Consider the following 19,121-nt stretch of genomic DNA (forward strand, 5'->3'; position numbering starts at 1 on the left):
TCTCTAGCTCCTGAAAGGCAGAGCAATGACACCCATCCCAGTACCAATGAACACACTTGGCACACAGACCTTGGTTTCCAAATGCCATTCTCTACAAAAAGGAATAAGGATTCCTTGGAGAATGACGGATTTTAGGACTGGGGAACAAATATTTCAAGACAAGCCTGGAACATCTTGTTGTGCCAAAAAGAAAGGAGTTTCTCAAAAACTGATGGACACAAGTTCAAAGGACATAGGAGCCAGAAAAAAAGGGGTTTTCACAAACCAAACCAAATCAGAGACGTGAACATTACAGAAAATAATGACAGTAATGAATCGAAAAAGAATCCATTGGTCCATTCTGATGAGAGACAGAGAAAGAAAAAGAGATTTTTTTTACAGTTGAATGCCAATTAATATACACAAAAAGAAGGGCAAAATCAGAAAATCACAATTTTGCAACCATCATAGTAATAACTGCTTCAGGCAAGAATCATTAATGACTGCTAAAACCAGTAGCTAAATCAGATGGAGAATAGGATATTCTCAGATAGGATAGTCTCAAATGATCTCCAGATTATTCACCAATTACAAAGGGAAAAAATGATGACTTTGTAATGAAGAAACCTGGCAGACACCCTCTAAAGCAAGTGACCACAGTCAGTATCAAATCCAAATTGAGGCTTTCTCAACTGGCCTACATCCTTCAAGGATCCCTGTCATGAAAAGCCAAAAAAAAAAGGCAAAGGGATGATTCCAGATTAAATGTTCTAAAAGGACATGACAACTAAATGCAGAATGTGATGCTGGATTTTTAAGAAGAACTTTCTATAAAGATCACCTCTTCAGAAGGCCTTTCCTAACCACTTGATACCTAAAATAACACCACAGGCCAACCACCACTCACACACTTTCTGCTTTTTTTTCATAGCGCTTACAGTGGGGCTTTGAGTGTGAGCTCCAGAGCTTCAGGGGTCCCATGCTGAAACCATGGGACTTGGGTGTGTTACTTCATCGTTTGTGCCCTAGTGAACTCATCTGCAAAATGAGGATACCAGTCCCAGTACTTCAAAAGATTACTGAGGAGATTAAATGAAATGGTAGATGTAAAACCCTTAAAATAGCATTGTTATTTTTTTATTATTTGACACCATATTATATATTTATTCATTTGCTGTTTCCTTCCCCTTCTAGAAGATAGGGTTTAGGAAGGTGTGAATTTTGGTTTGGCTTTGTTTGTTTCGTTGGTTTATATTAAGACAATGTTAGCACACAGACAGCGCTCAGTAAATAGTTGTGGGATGGATAAAAAATGAACGGTGAATAAGATTTTATTTGAAGTAGAATTTCACCTGATGTTATTATTTTAATTTTAATTTTTATTTATTTATTTATTTATTTATTTATTTATTTATTTATTTGACAGAGATAGAGACAGCCAGCGAGAGAGGGAACACAAGCAGGGGGAGTGGGAGAGGAAGAGCAGGCTCCCAGCAGAGGAGCCTGATGTGGGGCTCGATCCCATAACGCCGGGATCACGCCCTGAGCCAAAGGCAGGCGCCCAACCGCTGTGCCACCCAGGCGCCCCTCACCTGATGTTATTATTTTAAAATTTGAAATGTACGTTAAGAAGGAAAAGAAAGGAAAAGGAAAGAAATGAAAATGACTTGGAGAGTTTTTAAAAGAAAAAAACATTCTAAAGAGTGTATGATGGAAGGTCGAGATTCTGACACAATTCCTGGCAAAAATGGAGTCATGCTCTCATTCCCTGCAGACGATTTGGCTCTAAAGCTTCCGAAGCTTCAGAAGGGCTCTCTTGAGAACCTAAACTATCAGCATGGTCAATTCAAAGCTTTGTGTCAGGGATACCCTATCCTTATTTAATTCCACACTGCCCAGAGGAAGAAGGAAAAAGGAGGAAGAAAAGGTTTCATGACATACTAGTCCAACGAACTGTTCCTTGAAAAAATGGTTCCTTAGTGAGATGGTCTGAGAACCCTGCAAACTGTATCCTTTTGGGGAACATCACCATGAACAGTTATGCTCAGAAGTTTCTGCAGTAATCAAAGTCCACTAAACTCAGTGCTTCCAAAATTACTTGCTCATGGAACACTTATCCTGCAACAATGATTAGCATATGATGAGAAACACTTTGAAAATACTATACGGAGTCTATTTTCTGTATGGAATTTTACAAACTGACCCGAGAGCACCGTAGTCAGCGGAGAGAAGAGGGATGCGGACATGAGGATCTCAGGGGTACCATCACAGGAAGGCCTGTGCATCGTGGGCCCCATACGGCACAAATTTATCTGACCAGCCTCATTTTTCAGCATTTCCCTACGCGTTCGTTACCTTTGCTGCAGCCAACCTCCGTTATCAGGTGCTCCTGAAGGTTCTGACTGCACTCCTGTTACTAATCCAAAGTTAGGCATTGGAGAAATGGTTTACTAGGAGTTCATTCCAACCCAGTATTTGAAGCCTGTTTTCTTTTTTAAAAAGCCCATCTCAGGTTTTAGAGTATTGCTTAAGAACACATACTATTTTAGGTTCCAGCTTGTTGTTAACACCAAAGATTTAGATGTAAGGCTTTGTGGCCAAAGTAAATGCTACTTATATCTTAATCTGCTGAGTTCGTACCTAGTGTCCCAAGGTCAGCAAAAGGATCCAGAGTCTGTGGTTTGTTTTGATGCGTGGGTGTGCCATGCGAGGATCCCGTGGGGCTGGTGGCAGCGGACTTGCTTCCCACTCCAAAGCTTCCTGAAAAGGAAATAAAATCATTGAAAATGAGTTAGTTGTCTGAGACTGAATTCTGAAATTCAGAAATCTACAGCTACTGCTCATCTTGTTCTGAGGGCAAATTAGGACAGGGTTTGCAAATATGTTAGAAGTTGCTAGACCTTATTCCTCTGACCTAAGTGAATAGTGGCCTGGAGCGGAGACAAGGAACAGAGAAGGCATATGTCATTTCCTGGCCATCCGTTGGAACTAGTATGTCCAGGGTCTACCTCTTATGTCACCTGACTGCATTCTTTCCCGTGGGGTTTGGAGTCAGGCCTGGATGTGGATTCTAGCTCTGCTACTTCCTAGCTGAGCAACTTGGCATGTTGCTTAACTTCTCTGAGCTTCAACATTTTCTCAATGGTTAAATAAGGAAATAGCAACTGCTTCAAAAAGTTGCTATTATAGTGTGTGTGTGTGTGTGTGTGTGTGTGTGTGTGTGTGTGTGTGTGTTAACTTGCACAGCACTGGAAACGCAATCATTCAAGATGGCTCTCAAGAAATGCCATATTAGCGATGAGAAAGATAATTTATTTATTGCAAATTCAACACTAAAACAAATCCTTTGTTAAGAAAGAAGACTATTCAGATTATTCAGTATCTACTCGAGGCCAGAAAATTTCATATAAGCTATGTCACTTAAACTTATACAACTGTGTGGGACAAGAATTATGAACCCTATTTTACACACTAAAAAGTGGAGTTTCCGTCTTATAAAAAATCTGAGTGCTTCTAAGTGGTTGAGTTAGCTCTATACCCAGATTTGTCCAATTCTATTGTCAAGATACAGCAAATGAAACCGAGAAGAGTGAAAGAATGTATAAAACACACTGCTGAGCGAGGAGTTAAGATGGCGGAGGAGTAGGAGACACCGTTTTCAGCCGGTCCTCCGAGTCGAGCTGGATAGGTACCAGACCAGCCTAAACAACCACGGAACCAGCCTAAACAACCACGGAACCACCCTGAGACGCAGGAAGACGCATCTGGATCTCTACAAATGAACATTTCCAGCGCTGAGTATTGAGGTACGAAGTGGGGAGCCATGAAACTGTGCACAGATATCGGAAGATAAACGGAAGGGGGAGGGAGCCGCCGTGTTCGGGCGCCGGGAAGCGGTAGCCACTTGCACGGGGGAGCGGGCGGGCTCGCGGACGGCACCCGCAAAACAGCAGACTGAGACCGTGAGCCGGGTGCGCGCGCCACCAGGCATCTCGCGGAACTCCGGAATCCCGGTGCGCTCACTGGATCCAGACTAAGACCGGGAGATCCGGGAGCGTGCGCGGGGCGGCTGGCGGCTGGCGGCATTAGAAACACAAAGGACAGAGACGCGCCGGCCCTGGAAGTGAGGGCTGGGACGCCGGGTGTGGGGCGCACATCCCGGGATGCTGCAGGGTTGAGCAGCACCAACAGAAACAGAGTTAAAGTGGCCAGAACATTAGTAGAGAACGGGCCGCAATCCCTCTGTTCTGTGACAGAGGCTGAAATTTGGCCGCTGCTGCTCTGACTCTCAGAAGAGGCACAGCAAACCGCCAGGGAAAGCCGCCAGAGAACAAAAGCCTGGAAATACCGGCTCAGAGAGTGCCCATCCCCATCCCCCCTCGCAGGGGACGCCGAGACTCTACCCAAACCGGGCTGCCTGAGTATCGGTGTGGCAGGCCCCTCCCCCAGAAGGCAGGCTGAAAAATCAAGAAGCCCACAACCCGAGGCGCCTGGGTGGTGCAGTCATTGAGCGCCTGCCTTCGGCTTAGGGCGTGATCCCGGCGTTCCGGAAAGGAGTCCCTCATCGGGCTCCTCCGCTGGGAGCCTGCTTCTTCCTCTCTCACTCCCCTGCTTCTGTTCCCTCTCTCGCTGGTTGGCTGCCACATAAATAAATAAATAAATAAAATCTTTAAAGAAGAAGCCCACATCCCTAAGATCCCTATAAAACAAGGGGCACGGCCTGGGACCCAGTCAATAATTTGGGCTCTGGAAACCCCGCAACCTCTCTTCATCAGAATGACAAGAAGGAGAAGCCCCCCCCAGCAAAGAAAAGACAGTGAGACTGTGGCCTCTGCCACAGAAATAATGGATATGGATGTAACCAAATTATCAGAAATGGAATTCAGAGTAACGATGGTCAAAATGATGAGTAGAATTGAAAAAAGTATAAACGAAAAGGTTACTGAGAATATAGAATCCCTAAGGACAGAAATGAGAGCGAATCTGACAGAAATTAAAAATTCTATGAGCCAAATGCAGGCAAAACTAGAAGCTCTGACAGCCAGGGTCGCAGAAGCAGAGGAAAGGGTTAGTGAATTGGAGGATGGGTTAATAGAGGAAAAAATGAAAATAGAAGATGGTCTTAAAAAAATCCACGCCCACGAATGTAGGTTACGGGAGATTACTGACTCAATGAAACGATCCAATGTTAGAATCATCGGCATCCCCGAGGGGGTGGAGAAAAACAGAGGTCTAGAAGAGATATTTGAACAAATTATAGCTGAAAACTTCCCTAATCTAGCAAGGGAAACAAACATTCGTGTCCAAGAGGCAGAGAGGACCCCTCCCAAGCTCAACCACGACAAACCTACGCCACGTCACGTCATAGTGCAATTCGCAAATATTAGATGCAAGGATACAGTATTGAAAGCGGCCAGGGCAAAGAAATTTCTCACGTACCAAGGCAAAAGCATCAGAATTACGTCAGACCTCTCTACACAGACCTGGAATGAGAGAAAGGGTTGGGGGAGCATATTTAAAGCTCTTTCAGAGAAAAACATGCAGCCAAGGATCCTTTATCCAGCAAGGCTGTCATTCAGAATTGATGGAGAAATAAAGACATTTCAGAATCGCCAGTCACTAACCAATTTTGTAACTACGAAACCAGCCCTACAGGAGATATTACGGGGGGTTCTATAAAAGTAAAAAGGCCCCAAGAGTGATACAGAACAGAAAGTCACAGCCAATACAAAAAAAGACTGTACTGGCAACATGGCAACATTAAAATCATATCTCTCAGTAATCAGTCTTAATGTAAATGGTTTGAACCATCCCATAAGACGCCACAGGGTTGCAGATTGGATAAAAAGAAATGACCCATCCATTTGCTGTCTACAAGAGACTCATTTCAAACCCAAAGATGCATTCAGACTGAGAGTAAGGGGATGGAGTACCATCTTTCACGCAAATGGACCTCAAAAGAAAGCTGGGGTAGCAATTCTCATATCAGATAAATTGGATTTTAAACTACAGACTATAGTTAGAGATGCAGAAGGGCACTATATTATTCTTAAGGGAAGTATTCAACAAGCGGATATGACAATTATAAATATATATGCCCCCAACAGGGGAGCAGCAAGATACACAAGCCAACTCTTATCCAGAATAAAGAGACATATAAATGAAAATACATTAATAGTAGGGGACCTCAACACTCCACTATCAGAAATAGACAGAACACCCTGGCAAAAACTAAGCAAAGAATCAAAGGCTTTGAATGCCATACTCGACGAGTTGGACCTCATAGATATATATAGAACACTACACCCCAGAACCAAAGAATACTCATTCTATTCTAATGCCCATGGAACATTCTCAAGAATAGACCATGTTCTGGGACACAAAACAGGTCTCAACCGATACCAAAAGATTGAAATTATCCCCTGCATATTCTCAGACCACAACGCTCTGAAATTGGAACTCAACCACAAGGAAAAATTTGGAAGAAACTCAAACACTTGGAGACTAAGAGCCATAATGCTCAGGAATGACTCGATAAACCAGGAAATCAAAAATCAAATTAAACAATTTATGGAGACCAATGAGAATGAAAATACAACAGTCCAAAACCTATGGGATACTGCAAAGGCAGTCCTAAGGGGGAAATACATAGCCATCCAAGCCTCACTCAAAAGAATAGAAAAATCTAAAATGCAGTTTTTATATTCTCACCTCAAGAAGCTGGAACAGCAACAGAGGGACAGGCCTAATCCATGCACGAGGAAGCAGTTGACCAAAATTAGAGCTGAAATCAATCAAGCAGAAACCAGAAGTACAGTAGAGCAGATCAACAGGACTAGAAGCTGGTTCTTTGAGAGAATCAATAAAATTGACAGACCACTGGCAAGACTTATCCAAAAGAAAAGAGAAAGGACCCAGATTATTAAAATTATGAATGAAAAAGGAGAGGTCACGACGAGCACCATTGAAATTGGAAGGATTATTAGAAATTTTTATCAACAGCTATATGCCAATAAACTAAGCAATCTGGAAGAGATGGAATCCTTCCTGGAAACCTATAAACTACCAAGATTGAAACCGGAAGAAATTGATTCCTTAAACAGGCCAATTAATTATGAAGAAATTGAGTCAGTGATAAACAACCTTCCAAATAACAAAACTCCAGGCCCGGATGGTTTTCCTGGGGAATTCTACCAAACATTCAAAGAAGAAATAATACCTATTCTCCTAAAGCTATTTCAAAAAATAGAAACAGAAGGAAAGCTACCAAACTCATTCTATGAGGCCAATATTACCTTGATCCCCAAACCAGGCAAAGACCCCCTCAAAAAGGAGAATTACAGACCGATTTCCCTAATGAATATGGACGCCAAAATCCTCAACAAGATACTTGCTAATAGAATCCAACAGTTCATTAAAAGGATTATCCATCACGATCAAGTGGGATTCATACCTGGGATGCAAGCGTGGTTCAATATTCGCAAATCAATCAGCGTGATACATCATATCAACAAGAAAAGACTCAAGAACCATATGATCCTCTCAATCGATGCCGAAAAAGCATTTGACAAAATACAGCATCCTTTCCTGATTAAAACCCTTCAGAGTGTAGGAATAGAAGGTACATTTCTCAATCTCATAAAAGCCATCTATGAAAAGCCTACTGCAAATATTATTCTCAATGGAGAAAAGCTGGAAGCCTTTCCCTTAAGATCAGGAACTCGACAAGGATGCCCACTCTCGCCACTATTATTCAACATAGTACTAGAAGTCCTTGCAACAGCAATCAGACGACAAAAAGGGATCAAAGGTATTCAAATTGGCAAAGAAGAAGTCAAAATGTCTCTCTTTGCAGATGACATGATACTCTATATGGAAAACCCAAAAGAAGCCACTCCCAAATTATTAGAAGTTATAGAGCAATTCAGTAACGTGGCAGGATACAAAATAAATGCTCAGAAATCAGTTGCATTTCTATACACGAATAACGAGACCGAAGAAAGAGAAATTAGGGAATCCATCCCATTTACAATAGCACCAAAAACCATACGTTACCTTGGAATTAACTTAACCAGAGACGTAAAGGACCTATATTCTAGAAACTATAAATCACTCTTGAAAGACATTGAGGAAGACATAAAAAGATGGAAAGATATTCCATGCTCATGGATCGGAAGAATTAACATAGTTAAAATGTCCATGCTACCCAGAGCAATCTACACTTTCAATGCTATCCCGATCAAAATACCAAGGACATTTTTCAAAGAAATGGAACAAACAGTCCTTAAATTTGTATGGAAACAGAAAAGGCCCCGAATCTCCAAGGAACTGTTGAAAAGGAAAAACAAAGCTGGGGGCATCACAATGCCGGATTTCGAGCTGTACTACAAAGCTGTGATCACAAAGACAGCATGGTACTGGCACAAAAACAGACACATAGACCAATGGAACAGAATAGAGAGCCCAGAAATGGATCCTCGGCTCTTTGGGCAACTAATCTTTGATAAAGCAGGAAAAAACATCCGGTGGGAAAAAGACAATCTCTTCAATAAATGGTGCTGGGAAAATTGGACAGCTACATGCAAAAGAATGAAACTTGACCACTATCTCACACCATACACAAAAATAAACTCCAAATGGATGAAAGACCTCAATGTGAGACAGGAATCTATCAAAATTCTAGAGGAGAACATAGGCAACAACCTCTACGACATCGGCCAAAGCAACCTTTTTCATGACACATCCCCAAAGGCAAGAGAAACAAAAGATAAAATGAATTTATCGGACTTCATCAAGATTAAAAGTTTCTGCACAGCCAAGGAAACAGTCAGAAAAACTAAGAGGCAGCCCACGGAATGGGAGAATATATTTGCAAATGACACTACAGATAAAGGACTGGTATCCAAGATCTACAAAGAACTTCTCAAACTCAATACACGAGAAACAAATAAACAAATCAAAAAATGGGCAGAAGATATGAACAGACACTTTTCCAATGAAGACATACAAATGGCTAACAGACACATGAAAAAATGTTCAAAATCATTAGCCATCAAGGAAATTCAAATCAAAACCACACTGAGATACCACCTTACGCCAGTTAGAATGGCAAAAATAGACAAGGCAAGAAACAACAATTGTTGGAGAGGATGTGGAGAAAGGGGATCCCTCCTACATTGTTGGTGGGAATGCAAGTTGGTACAGCCACTCTGGAAAACAGTGTGGAGGTCCCTTAAAAAGTTAAAAATTGAGCTACCCTATGATCCAGCCATTGCACTACTGGGTATTTACCCCAAAGATACAGACGTAGTGAAGAGAAGGGCCATATGCACCCCAATGTTCATAGCAGCAATGTCCACAATAGCTAAATCGTGGAAGGAGCCGAGATGCCCTTCAACAGATGACTGGATTAAGAAGTTGTGGTCCATATATACAATGGAATATTACTCAGCTATCAGAAAGAACGAGTTCTCAACATTTGCTACAACATGGACAGCACTGGAGGAGATAATGCTAAGTGAAATAAGTCAAGCAGAGAAAGACAACTATCATATGATTTCTCTCATCTATGGAACATAAGAACTAGGATGATCAGTAGGGAAAGAAAGGGATAAAGAAGGGGGGGGTAATCAGAAGGGGGAGTGAAACATGAGAGACTATGGACTATGAGAAACAAACTGAGGACTTCAGAGGGGAGGGGGGTGGGGGAATGGGATAGACCGGTGATGGGTAGTAAGGAGGGCACGTATTGCATGGTGCACTGGGTGTTATACACAACTAATGAATCATCGAGCCTTACATCGGAAACCGGGGATGTACTGTATGGTGACTAACATAATATAATAAAAAATCATTAAAAAAAATAAAAAAAAATAAAAAAAAAAACAACACACTGCTATCATGTCGTCAAAGGCAATGTGAAAAGCCCCACCAGAAGGTGAGTCTTTAGGAAGTTCCATAGGCGGGGCTATAAGACTCTGCAGGTACTCATGACCGCTCGGGCGGAGGATTATGCTCTAGCAATTGGCTAAATGTGCACAAAAATAACCTGTTGACTTTTACCTGGTTTGGTATGCCAATCCCAACCTCCTGAAACATCTGGCTGAATGTTCACAGCAGGTGTGCTAGAAGCTGCAAGTGGGAAGAAGAAAAAGAATCGTAAGAAAATAGCCGCGAACCTCCATTCCTGAGTTCACACGGAAAAACGCTGCCCCTTCCATGAAGCCTGCCTGACCTGCCAAGGTCCCAAGTGATTCATCTCTGCTTCTGAGCACTCCCAACATTCTGCAACACTGGTATTTTGTGCCTTCGTCTATGGTTACTTACATGACAGTTGGTAGAACCCAGATACTGTTTGTTTCTCTTCCTTCTTTGGCTTACCTATATTCTACTTCCATCCACACTTTGAGTTGTAACTGTGCATATGTCTGTCTCCATTAAATTGTCAGTTCCTTAAAGGCAAGAACTATCTTATTCATCTTTGTGTGTCCTACCTCTACATTTAACACAAAGTCAGGGGCCAATAAGAAAAGGTAAAAAAGAAACTTGAACTCCATTTGCCTTACGTTGGTATTAATAAGTGTATTAGAGCCATGACCGGCTTAGAACTGAAATTTTGTTTTCTCCTCTGCTGTGACTGAATGGAGAATGATGTCAATCAGAGCATGTATTGAGCACTATCTATATACATCATCTACCATGCCGGTGTCACAGTTCATTGTCACTCAAAACTAACTTCCTGCAGTTTCAAGAGACATCATTCTGACCCTCTCAAAATTCCAAATGTAAAATTTAAAAGAAATGTTCAGCTACAGAGAATCAGGTACATTCGAGGAATACACATTGGTAGAGTAAGATTTTTCTGAATCTATAAAATCCAAATAAGAAACAAGAGACCATAAGAAAGAATTTCTTTTTAAGGTACCTGTAGGTTCTGTCCATAAAATCAGTGAGTAAAATGAAAACATTAAACTTACATGGCAAATAGTATTAAACACACACACACACACATACACACACACACATACACACACACACACACACCACCCCCCCACCCCCACCACCAAAAGAAACATCAAAGCACCAAAATTAGCATTTGCCTGTTTTGTTTGCTTAGTACCAACCAAGACATCTTGTACCTTCCCATCATTAAGTTAAAAAGAACATGCCCTTATCAGTCATAATAGTTCTTTCCTTTCTATTTCTCTTCTACCACAGTAACCCATGACAACCACGGTGGAAATTAGACAATTTTGCTAACATTTGCTATTTGATTTCCTTTAAACTCTGATCTTAGTCTTTTATACAACTAGGATATAGAAATAGGTGTTAGAACTTCAACTTTGGGGTTTTTTTCCTATGGTGAAAAAATTTATATTTAGATTTAGCCAGCTGGACTCAGTTAAGATGACCCCAATTCTGTTGGCAACATCCTAAGCATCATAGTCAGGAGCCATCGAACATAGGCCTTTTTCTCCCCATCAGGTCTGATAAAGGTGTTGACCTTGGCCACGTCAGTGTCATAGAGCTTCTTCACAGCCTGTTTGATCTGCTGCTTGTTGGTCTTGACATCCACAGTGAACACAAGTGTGTTGTCTTCTATTTTCTTCATGGCTAACTCAGTAGTCAGGGGGAGCTTCAGGATGGCATAGTGATCAAGCTTGTTTCTCCTGGGGTGCTCTTTCAAGGATATTTGGGCTGCCTTCAGAGACGCAGTGTCTTGGGTCATTGGAACGCAAGTGACATGCAGATCTTTTTTCGTGTGACGGTGGACGCCTTTCAGCAGTGCTTTCTTGGCCTTCAAAGCCTTTGCTTGGGCCTGGGCTTTGGGAGGGGCAGGGGCTTTCTTCTTAGCCTTAGGCACCATCTTTGTGAAAGGCAAACTTCAACTTTTTTACTAATCAAGCCCACAAATCCTTATGACCACCCACCATATTAAGGCACCGTACTAGAGAACAGAGAACTAAAAGACATTGTCTAGGGGCGCCTGGGTGGCACAGCGGTTAAGCGTCTGCCTTTGGCTCAGGGCGTGATCCCGGCGTTATGGGATCGAGCCCCACATCAGGCTCTTCCGCTATGAGCCTGCTTCTTCCTCTCCCACTCCCCCTGCTTGTGTTCCCTCTCTCGCTGGCTGTCTCTATCTCTGTCAAATAAATAAATAAAATCTTTAATAAATAAATAAATAATAAAAAATAAAAGACATTGTCTAGCCTCAAGAAATTTAAAATCTGTTAAAGATATAGGAACATACAGATGAAAAGGTAATCACCTACTATTTTAAATCTCTGTTTTGCCTTTTATTATGGTTATTTACTTTTTCTTCCAACACTATGCCCCAAGTGATTGTTGTCTTCAGAGTAGATGTTCAATAAATATCTGTAGAACTCAAAGGCAATATTTCAAGAAATCAAGGGGATGCCTTGTAGAAGTCAGAAGCGGGCAACCTGACAGCTCAGTCTGACCTATATGTTATCCTGTATGAAGATGATGCAACTAACCCACTAACATAGACTAATTGTTTTTCCAGCAAGGACAGTGGAAAATTCTTTTTAGTCACTGGCATGACACCGGTCAAAAGAAGTATCGCAACAAAACAAAGGGGGGTTAACTGGCTGAGAGTGGGTGATAAGCATCTTCTCACCAATTCACAAGAACCAGAGAACTGAGTCCAGAATTGCCATGCTGAACTATGAACATCTGTACCCATGGGACACAACAGATGGTATTCTTAAGAAAACTATAAGTTCAAAGTATTAAAACTGGAAAAATATATAACCTTATTAATGCTATCACTATGCATCAAAGAGACTTAGGAAAAAATGAGTTAATTCATTTTTTATTTACATATTGTATGGGAAGATAGATAACACCTACTATGTGCCCATAATTTTTCTAGGCCCTAGGGAAGCATTAATGAACAAAACAAACAAAACTCCCTGCTTTTGTGAGCTCATATTCTAGTGGGGAGAGATGGAGATAAAATAGAAACATAACACATAAATTACTGAGTATATTGTAAGTTGATATATAAGATGGAAAGAAAAATCTAGAACAGGGGCACGGAGATGAGTTGTGATATGCAATGGGGCAGTTGGAGTAGACCCCACTGAGAAGGTGCCAGGTGAGCAAAGATCAAAAGAGGTGAATGATTTAGTCATGCCAATGCCTGGGGAAGAGGGGACAGCCAGTACAACTCCATTATGGCTAGAATGGAGAGAGCAAGAGGGAGAAGACATGAGGTCACAGCATTGGGGTGCAGCGAGAGCACATAGGGCCACATACGCCATTTCGATGACTCTCACCCTCTCCCTCTGCCCCTCTCCCCGCTCACACATTCTCTCTCTCCCTAAATAAATAAATAAAATCTTTAAGAAATTAATTCAAATACATTTTTACCATGCACTGTAGGTGAAGGACTTCTTGTAGGCTGAAGAAAGGGGTCACTGGAAGCACTGGACGTGGTCAGAAAAGAACCCAGCAAATCCTGACCTGATGGTTTAGAAGGTGCTCCAAATGGGTCAAAGGCGGCACCTAGACAACAGCAGGAAAAACATGTTTCTTTGTCGTGTGAGTTCATTCATTACATTAATATTGGAGAGTTGTCACTATGGCCAGGCCTTAGGCCAAATATTTGAAACACTGGGATAAAGCCTGCCTCCTGGGCTGCTGCACAGGCCCATCCTATCCTTAAAACTTCCCCCAGAGCCCACAATGGAACCTGAGGATTTCTGACTGCACAGGAACAATCCCATCTTGATGGGCAAAGGAGGACTGGAGATCTATCCTCTGGATGACCGGTAAACACCATCCATGAGGGCCTCTTGGGCCTTCTAGAAATGACCAGCAAAACCAGGCTTGGACCAAAGCAGATGCCCCACAAACAACATATGCTCGTACTGAATATGTTAGTGGACACATGGCAGGCAGGGGAGCTCTGCTATCACGGGGAACAGTAGAAAACCTCACTGATCAGGTTTTGCTTAGTTTGTTTTGTGTTTTTCGTGGTCTCTGGCTCACTTCAAAGCTAGAAAGAGGAGAAAACGAGTGTTGCTATATCACTCAAATCCTTTCTCAAAACACCACCTCTCAATAACTTGCTAGAAACCAGATGCAGATTTAATGAAGTGAGGAAAAGTCCGTGAATGTACTGAGACTAGAACAAAGCGAGCAGCCGAAGCCTCCAACAACAACACAGTAAAACAAATCTTGTCTCCGTTCTCAGGGCTTACACTGCCTTTCAAAAAAATACTTCAGCTGATTCTCAGTCTCTCCCTGTCAGATAGTAGTAGTATTTTCATGCCACAGACAGAGAAAGGGAGGTTTCAGAAAGCCAAGTCAATCAATATATTTAGCCTCAATTTCATTATCTATAACCTGAGGCACGGATTTAACTCATGTCTCAAAGATCCCTTGTGGCTCTGACCCTAGAATATAACTATCTGCATGTGACTGTGATGAATTAAATCACTGAAAGTCACTCAAGGTGCGAGACCTTCAAACCTGAGTGCTGTGGTATTTTGGATCTTGCAGATTTGTTTTCCTGACAGATCTTTTATTCACTTTGGTGAGTAAGAACTAGATAAAAGGAAGCCAAGTGCCTGGGATTCAGGGCACCTGGGTACCACTGTGTCTCCGTTGATAACTAATGTAGGAGCTTGAGCCTCGACACCCACATTCTATGATTTTAAGGCTTGCTCTCACACTGAACGCCTCCAGGTGAACGACTATAAATCAACACCACCCCCAGAGCCTTCTGAGAATGGAAGGATTCGCTTGGGAAAGTAAGTTCCCACAGGTTATCATAGGAGTGGAGAGTTGAGACATTTCTCTTTACTCTTCCTAACGTGATGTCATCTTCATTGATGGTGATGATAAGAAGGGGCAGCTGGAATGCTGACCTAGCTACAGTGTCTTGGAAATTTCAAAGCATTGTGGATGACCAGTCACAGGTCATAGGTCGAGTCTCTAGCAGTGAGCAGAGCAAAGCCAAACCACATGGGCAACAACTGCTCGGCTACAGTCAGCAGTGCTGCTGGCATAAGTCCCTTAAATGTATCTTGAGGTAACTGAGTACTTCTCTGCATAACCAAAGTGCATTCAGAAAATCACAATTCCAGGAAGACATTACAAGAAAACTAAGAGAGAGCTCTCAAGTTAAATGGCCCAGTTTTGGACCCTGGCCCTGCCAATTACTAGCTGCATAAATGTACGCTACTGATTTGACCCTAAGCCTCCATTTCCTTAACTCTAAAAATAGGGACAATAATAGCACCCAATTACCAGTTTCTATAATAATTGAACCCATGTTTAATGTTAAATTTCATGTTAGGCAAATAGGAAGTACCCCATGCATATGAGCTGTTATTGTTAGTAATGACTCATCAATCTATATCTCCAAGCAGAAGTCAGTCACTAAAGCAGCTCAGGGATTGACGGTGTGGAAAAAAACAAAGAAAGGATGAAGAGCTCAAACATTCACTCTTACCCTGTCCTTCCAAAATGGACAACAGTTCTATTTCCTCTCGTGTTCTCCATTTAACTGAAGATAGAGCCCCCTAAGAGCCTTTCAGGGAGACCAGAAAAATCTCGCTTACTAGGACAGTTCCATTCTGCCTGCTTGGCCCCAACGTTACAATTCGAAACTGAGAGGTACAGCGTGACATGGAAAACATTACCTTCTCCCACTCTGAGGGTTGGAGACGCAGAGGCAGAGGTGGCAGATCGGCGTGGTGTCGACTGGGTGGACGCAGGTCCACTCGGATGAAACATGTCTTCCACCCCTGACTGGCCAGCCTGGGCAGGCCCGGCCGCCCCTCCGCCCCCAAACAGGTCACTCAGCAGTTCAGAATTGGTGGGAGGCGCCACTGGTGGAGAGAAGTTCTTACTCACTGCAGACCCTTCCAGGCCCAGAAGGTCCACGTCCTCAGGGGGTGGAGGGGCAGCTGGCTCCTGCTGCTTTTTGCTGGGCTTTTTAGCTCCATGATGTTTGTCACCACTGGCATTGCCGTGTGGACTGGAAAGGGTCAGAAGTTCATCGTCTGACTGCTCACTTTCTGGATTCACTAGTGCAGCATGGTCCTCCTCACAGAACGACTTTTCTGATTTCTGATCTAAGGAAGGCAAGGATGCCCATAATCAGTTAGTTACTGGCCACAGCATTATTCATTCTTGTGAGTATCAGTCCCTAACTCCAGCAAGAGGAAGGAGCAGCCCAGGGCAAACAACGCTTTCAGACCCTTACCGATGGAAAACTTGATGTATTTCCCATGACATTCAATAGCCCTTTGCTGAGCATCTGAGAGGCAGGATAGCACAATGGGGAAGAGTGGGAACTTCAGAGCCAGACATCCTGGGTTTGAATCCCACCTCTACTACTTACTGGTTCTGTGACATTGAGAAAGTTACTTTACTTTTCCTTTGTGCCTTGGTTTCTTCCTCAGCAAAATGGGGGTAACAAAGAGTACCTAACTCAGTTGGCTGCTGTAAGAATTACAAGAGATGATAGAAAGTATTCAGACCGAGATTAAGTAGTACTTAAGTGTTCATGATTATGACTATGATTATTATCCTCCAGATGCTATGCTAGGTGCTTTGGACAAAAAACCTGTTATTTTCTAATCCTTTGCTGACTCCTCTCACTGTCTTTTCTTTTCCAGGCCTGTGGTCAAAAGCAAGTCTTTCCTCCCACAGTCCAGAGTGGAAGCGAACCACACACCTAACAACTGAATAGATGGAGAGGCTCTCCTCAGGATGGGTAGCAGGGAAGAGGCCTGTTCTGGGGAAGGGACGGAGAGGTTGCTAAGGGACTTTCCAGGCCCTCCCTGAAACAGATCCTCCAAGGAAACTCTGTTATTTAATGTCAGCGAGACCCACATTCCAAATCAAGTACAGATCCACATCCCTAATCCCGATTCTGAAATGCAAAAGGCTATGAAATGGGAAAGGTTTCCCTAAGTTTAGAGCAAATTCAGCTGGTGGAAAAGTCTGACCAGAACTGATGTGAAAGTATTTATAATCTTCATTTATCTCACCCAGTGTGATTCTTTTTATATGTTTCACTGCAGAAACATGAAAACGTTCCATTACAAGTTGTCTGAGATGCCGCTGGGGATGCTAAGAGATACACAATTTATGTACCATATCACCTTTCTGAAATTCGAAAACTTTTGCAATTCCTAAATCCTTCTGGTTCTGCAAGGTTCAGATAAGAAATTGTGCATTTGTGCTGAAACCTATTTCAGAGCCCAATAGGAATGATTTCTAAATTACTTACTGTAAAGTCAGTGGAGAGGGAAAAGTGAAGTTTTATTAAAAGCCCTTGTGTGAGAAAGGTAAGATGTAGGGGACTTGTTTCTGGGGCGGGGGGGGGGGGGGGACTGGGAAGTCTACCTGCTGTCTAGATTTCACTGGGCTTTCCAATTTTTTTTATGTTATTGGTCCCATTTCTCAGCAGGAAATTCTGAAAGTAAGGCTTTTAACTTAAAGGAATTCTGTGAATACTTTTTTTGTCACCAAACATGGAAAACTCCATAGGCAATGGGAATACCATCTTATGTTCACACCGTGAAGAAAGGTCAATCAAGAGAATTTTATCCAGAGCATTGCCAAAGCTGTTCTCCCACCCCTTTCTTAGAGAAAGTCCTTGCAATTCAATTCTGCATTGAATCTTGCAGTTAACCTCAGCAAACTCTACAGCAAGGAGGCAAATGTGTATGGACAGAATGCCAATGCCAGTCTACCGATGGCAGCGGTCTGAAGTGTTATGTTGGAAAGATTCTAAAAACATCTCCAGGTTTGGCAGAAAAGGATACTGTGATTGAGCCCAATTTCTGCCATGGCTGTTAAAGCACATAGCAGAGACATATGGGCCAAGTGTTCGCCTTTTCTGCACCAGGGGAAGCTTAGATCTGTCCTGCTAGTGGTGAGAGACCTCTGGGGGAAATGACAGATTTTATATTTTCAGAACGTGCACTCAAGGACAGGAGATACAGTCCTTTATTAATTCGTGTGTCAGCAGCATAAAGGGAAATCCTAGAAAATACCACGCTTATTTGTAAATCCAGGAAAGATGTGATCCAAAATGCAGCATAGAGAGAAAAGGTAGAATTCGGCTGAAACTGGTTTTCTACATCAGTCTAAGAGTATCCATGGAGTTGAAAGTAGGGAAGTAATTTCAAATTGCCTGACTTGAAAAAAGGAATGAGCAGGGAGGGTGTGAAATAAGGAGGAACAAGGTTGACTTCTAAGTGCTGTTTTCTTTGAGGCTGCTCCAAGGACGAACCATGTTTACAGAAGAACCACGTAACTTAAGTATCTAACCACGTAACTCAGAGAAATGCTTGGAAGTACCTTGCCAACAGAGAGAGGAGAAGAAGCCACCTTGCCCAAAATGCCTGGGGTTGTCCGGAGGGATGTCTATTGGAGCCTGTCCTGCAAGACAAAAGGCCATGCAGCATCAATGAAACACAGGAAAGAAGTCAAAGTGATAACTAACACAGAGGCTTTGTCCTGAAAGCAAAACCACCAGGGGACTCATACCTCCCAATACCAGAGTATCTTGATGCTCCTGGTGGGAAGAGAAGAGGATGCTGGGATTGACATCTTTCGTGCAGTAATGTTCCCAAGGTGGGGTTAAGTCGATCACTTTGTCGTGGGGCTGTAGTTCTACGTCCAGAGTCACCTGAAACAGCTGAGGATATTTTTCTGGTACATCGCATGCATCCAACTCAGGTCTACATAGGAATTTAAAAGAAGATCAGTGAAAAACAATGGGATCAGAATGATGTTCACAAAAACCGTTGTAGGTTGACTCAGGTCAACTCTGAGACTCATTCCGAGGGAAAAAGCAATCGTTCAACAGTTAAGTTACACTACTGTTCCGGGCCTGTTTTCCTCATCTAGAGAAAAGAGGAGAAAAACGCCTACTCAGAGAATTTGGATACTACTGCATGTGAAAACATTCTAGAAGGACAGCTGATAGATCCAGCCAGTATGTCTGGGCAAGGCCAAGTCAGTTGTTAACATAATGAAACAGCCCTCACCCGCCCACCCTGAGCCCTTGAATGTCCACTCTACGCTGATCATATCCCCCCGGCTTCAGCCACCCCTCTGAGTTCCCAAGGCCACACCATAATAAAGCAACT

The 19,121-nt window shown here is 42.6% G+C and overlaps 1 protein-coding gene across 1 annotated transcript in view; it reads right to left on the minus strand.

Annotated features, from left to right (window-relative positions):
• The window catches only part of DNAJC6 (DnaJ heat shock protein family (Hsp40) member C6), a 146,009-nt gene that overhangs the window by 11,050 nt on the left and 115,838 nt on the right, over positions 1-19,121 (minus strand). Inside the window, exons 10-15 of the mRNA XM_026497900.4 lie at positions 18,517-18,710; positions 18,328-18,408; positions 15,654-16,088; positions 13,375-13,509; positions 10,042-10,110; positions 2,620-2,739 (exon numbers count right to left, since the gene is read on the minus strand). Coding sequence (XP_026353685.4) covers positions 2,620-2,739; positions 10,042-10,110; positions 13,375-13,509; positions 15,654-16,088; positions 18,328-18,408; positions 18,517-18,710 — 1,034 coding nt within the window. The remainder of the gene's footprint in view (positions 1-2,619; positions 2,740-10,041; positions 10,111-13,374; positions 13,510-15,653; positions 16,089-18,327; positions 18,409-18,516; positions 18,711-19,121) is intronic.

This window comes from Ursus arctos, unplaced genomic scaffold, assembly GCF_023065955.2.
Source record: "Ursus arctos isolate Adak ecotype North America unplaced genomic scaffold, UrsArc2.0 scaffold_12, whole genome shotgun sequence".
In the NCBI taxonomy this organism is placed as follows: domain Eukaryota; kingdom Metazoa; phylum Chordata; class Mammalia; order Carnivora; family Ursidae; genus Ursus; species Ursus arctos.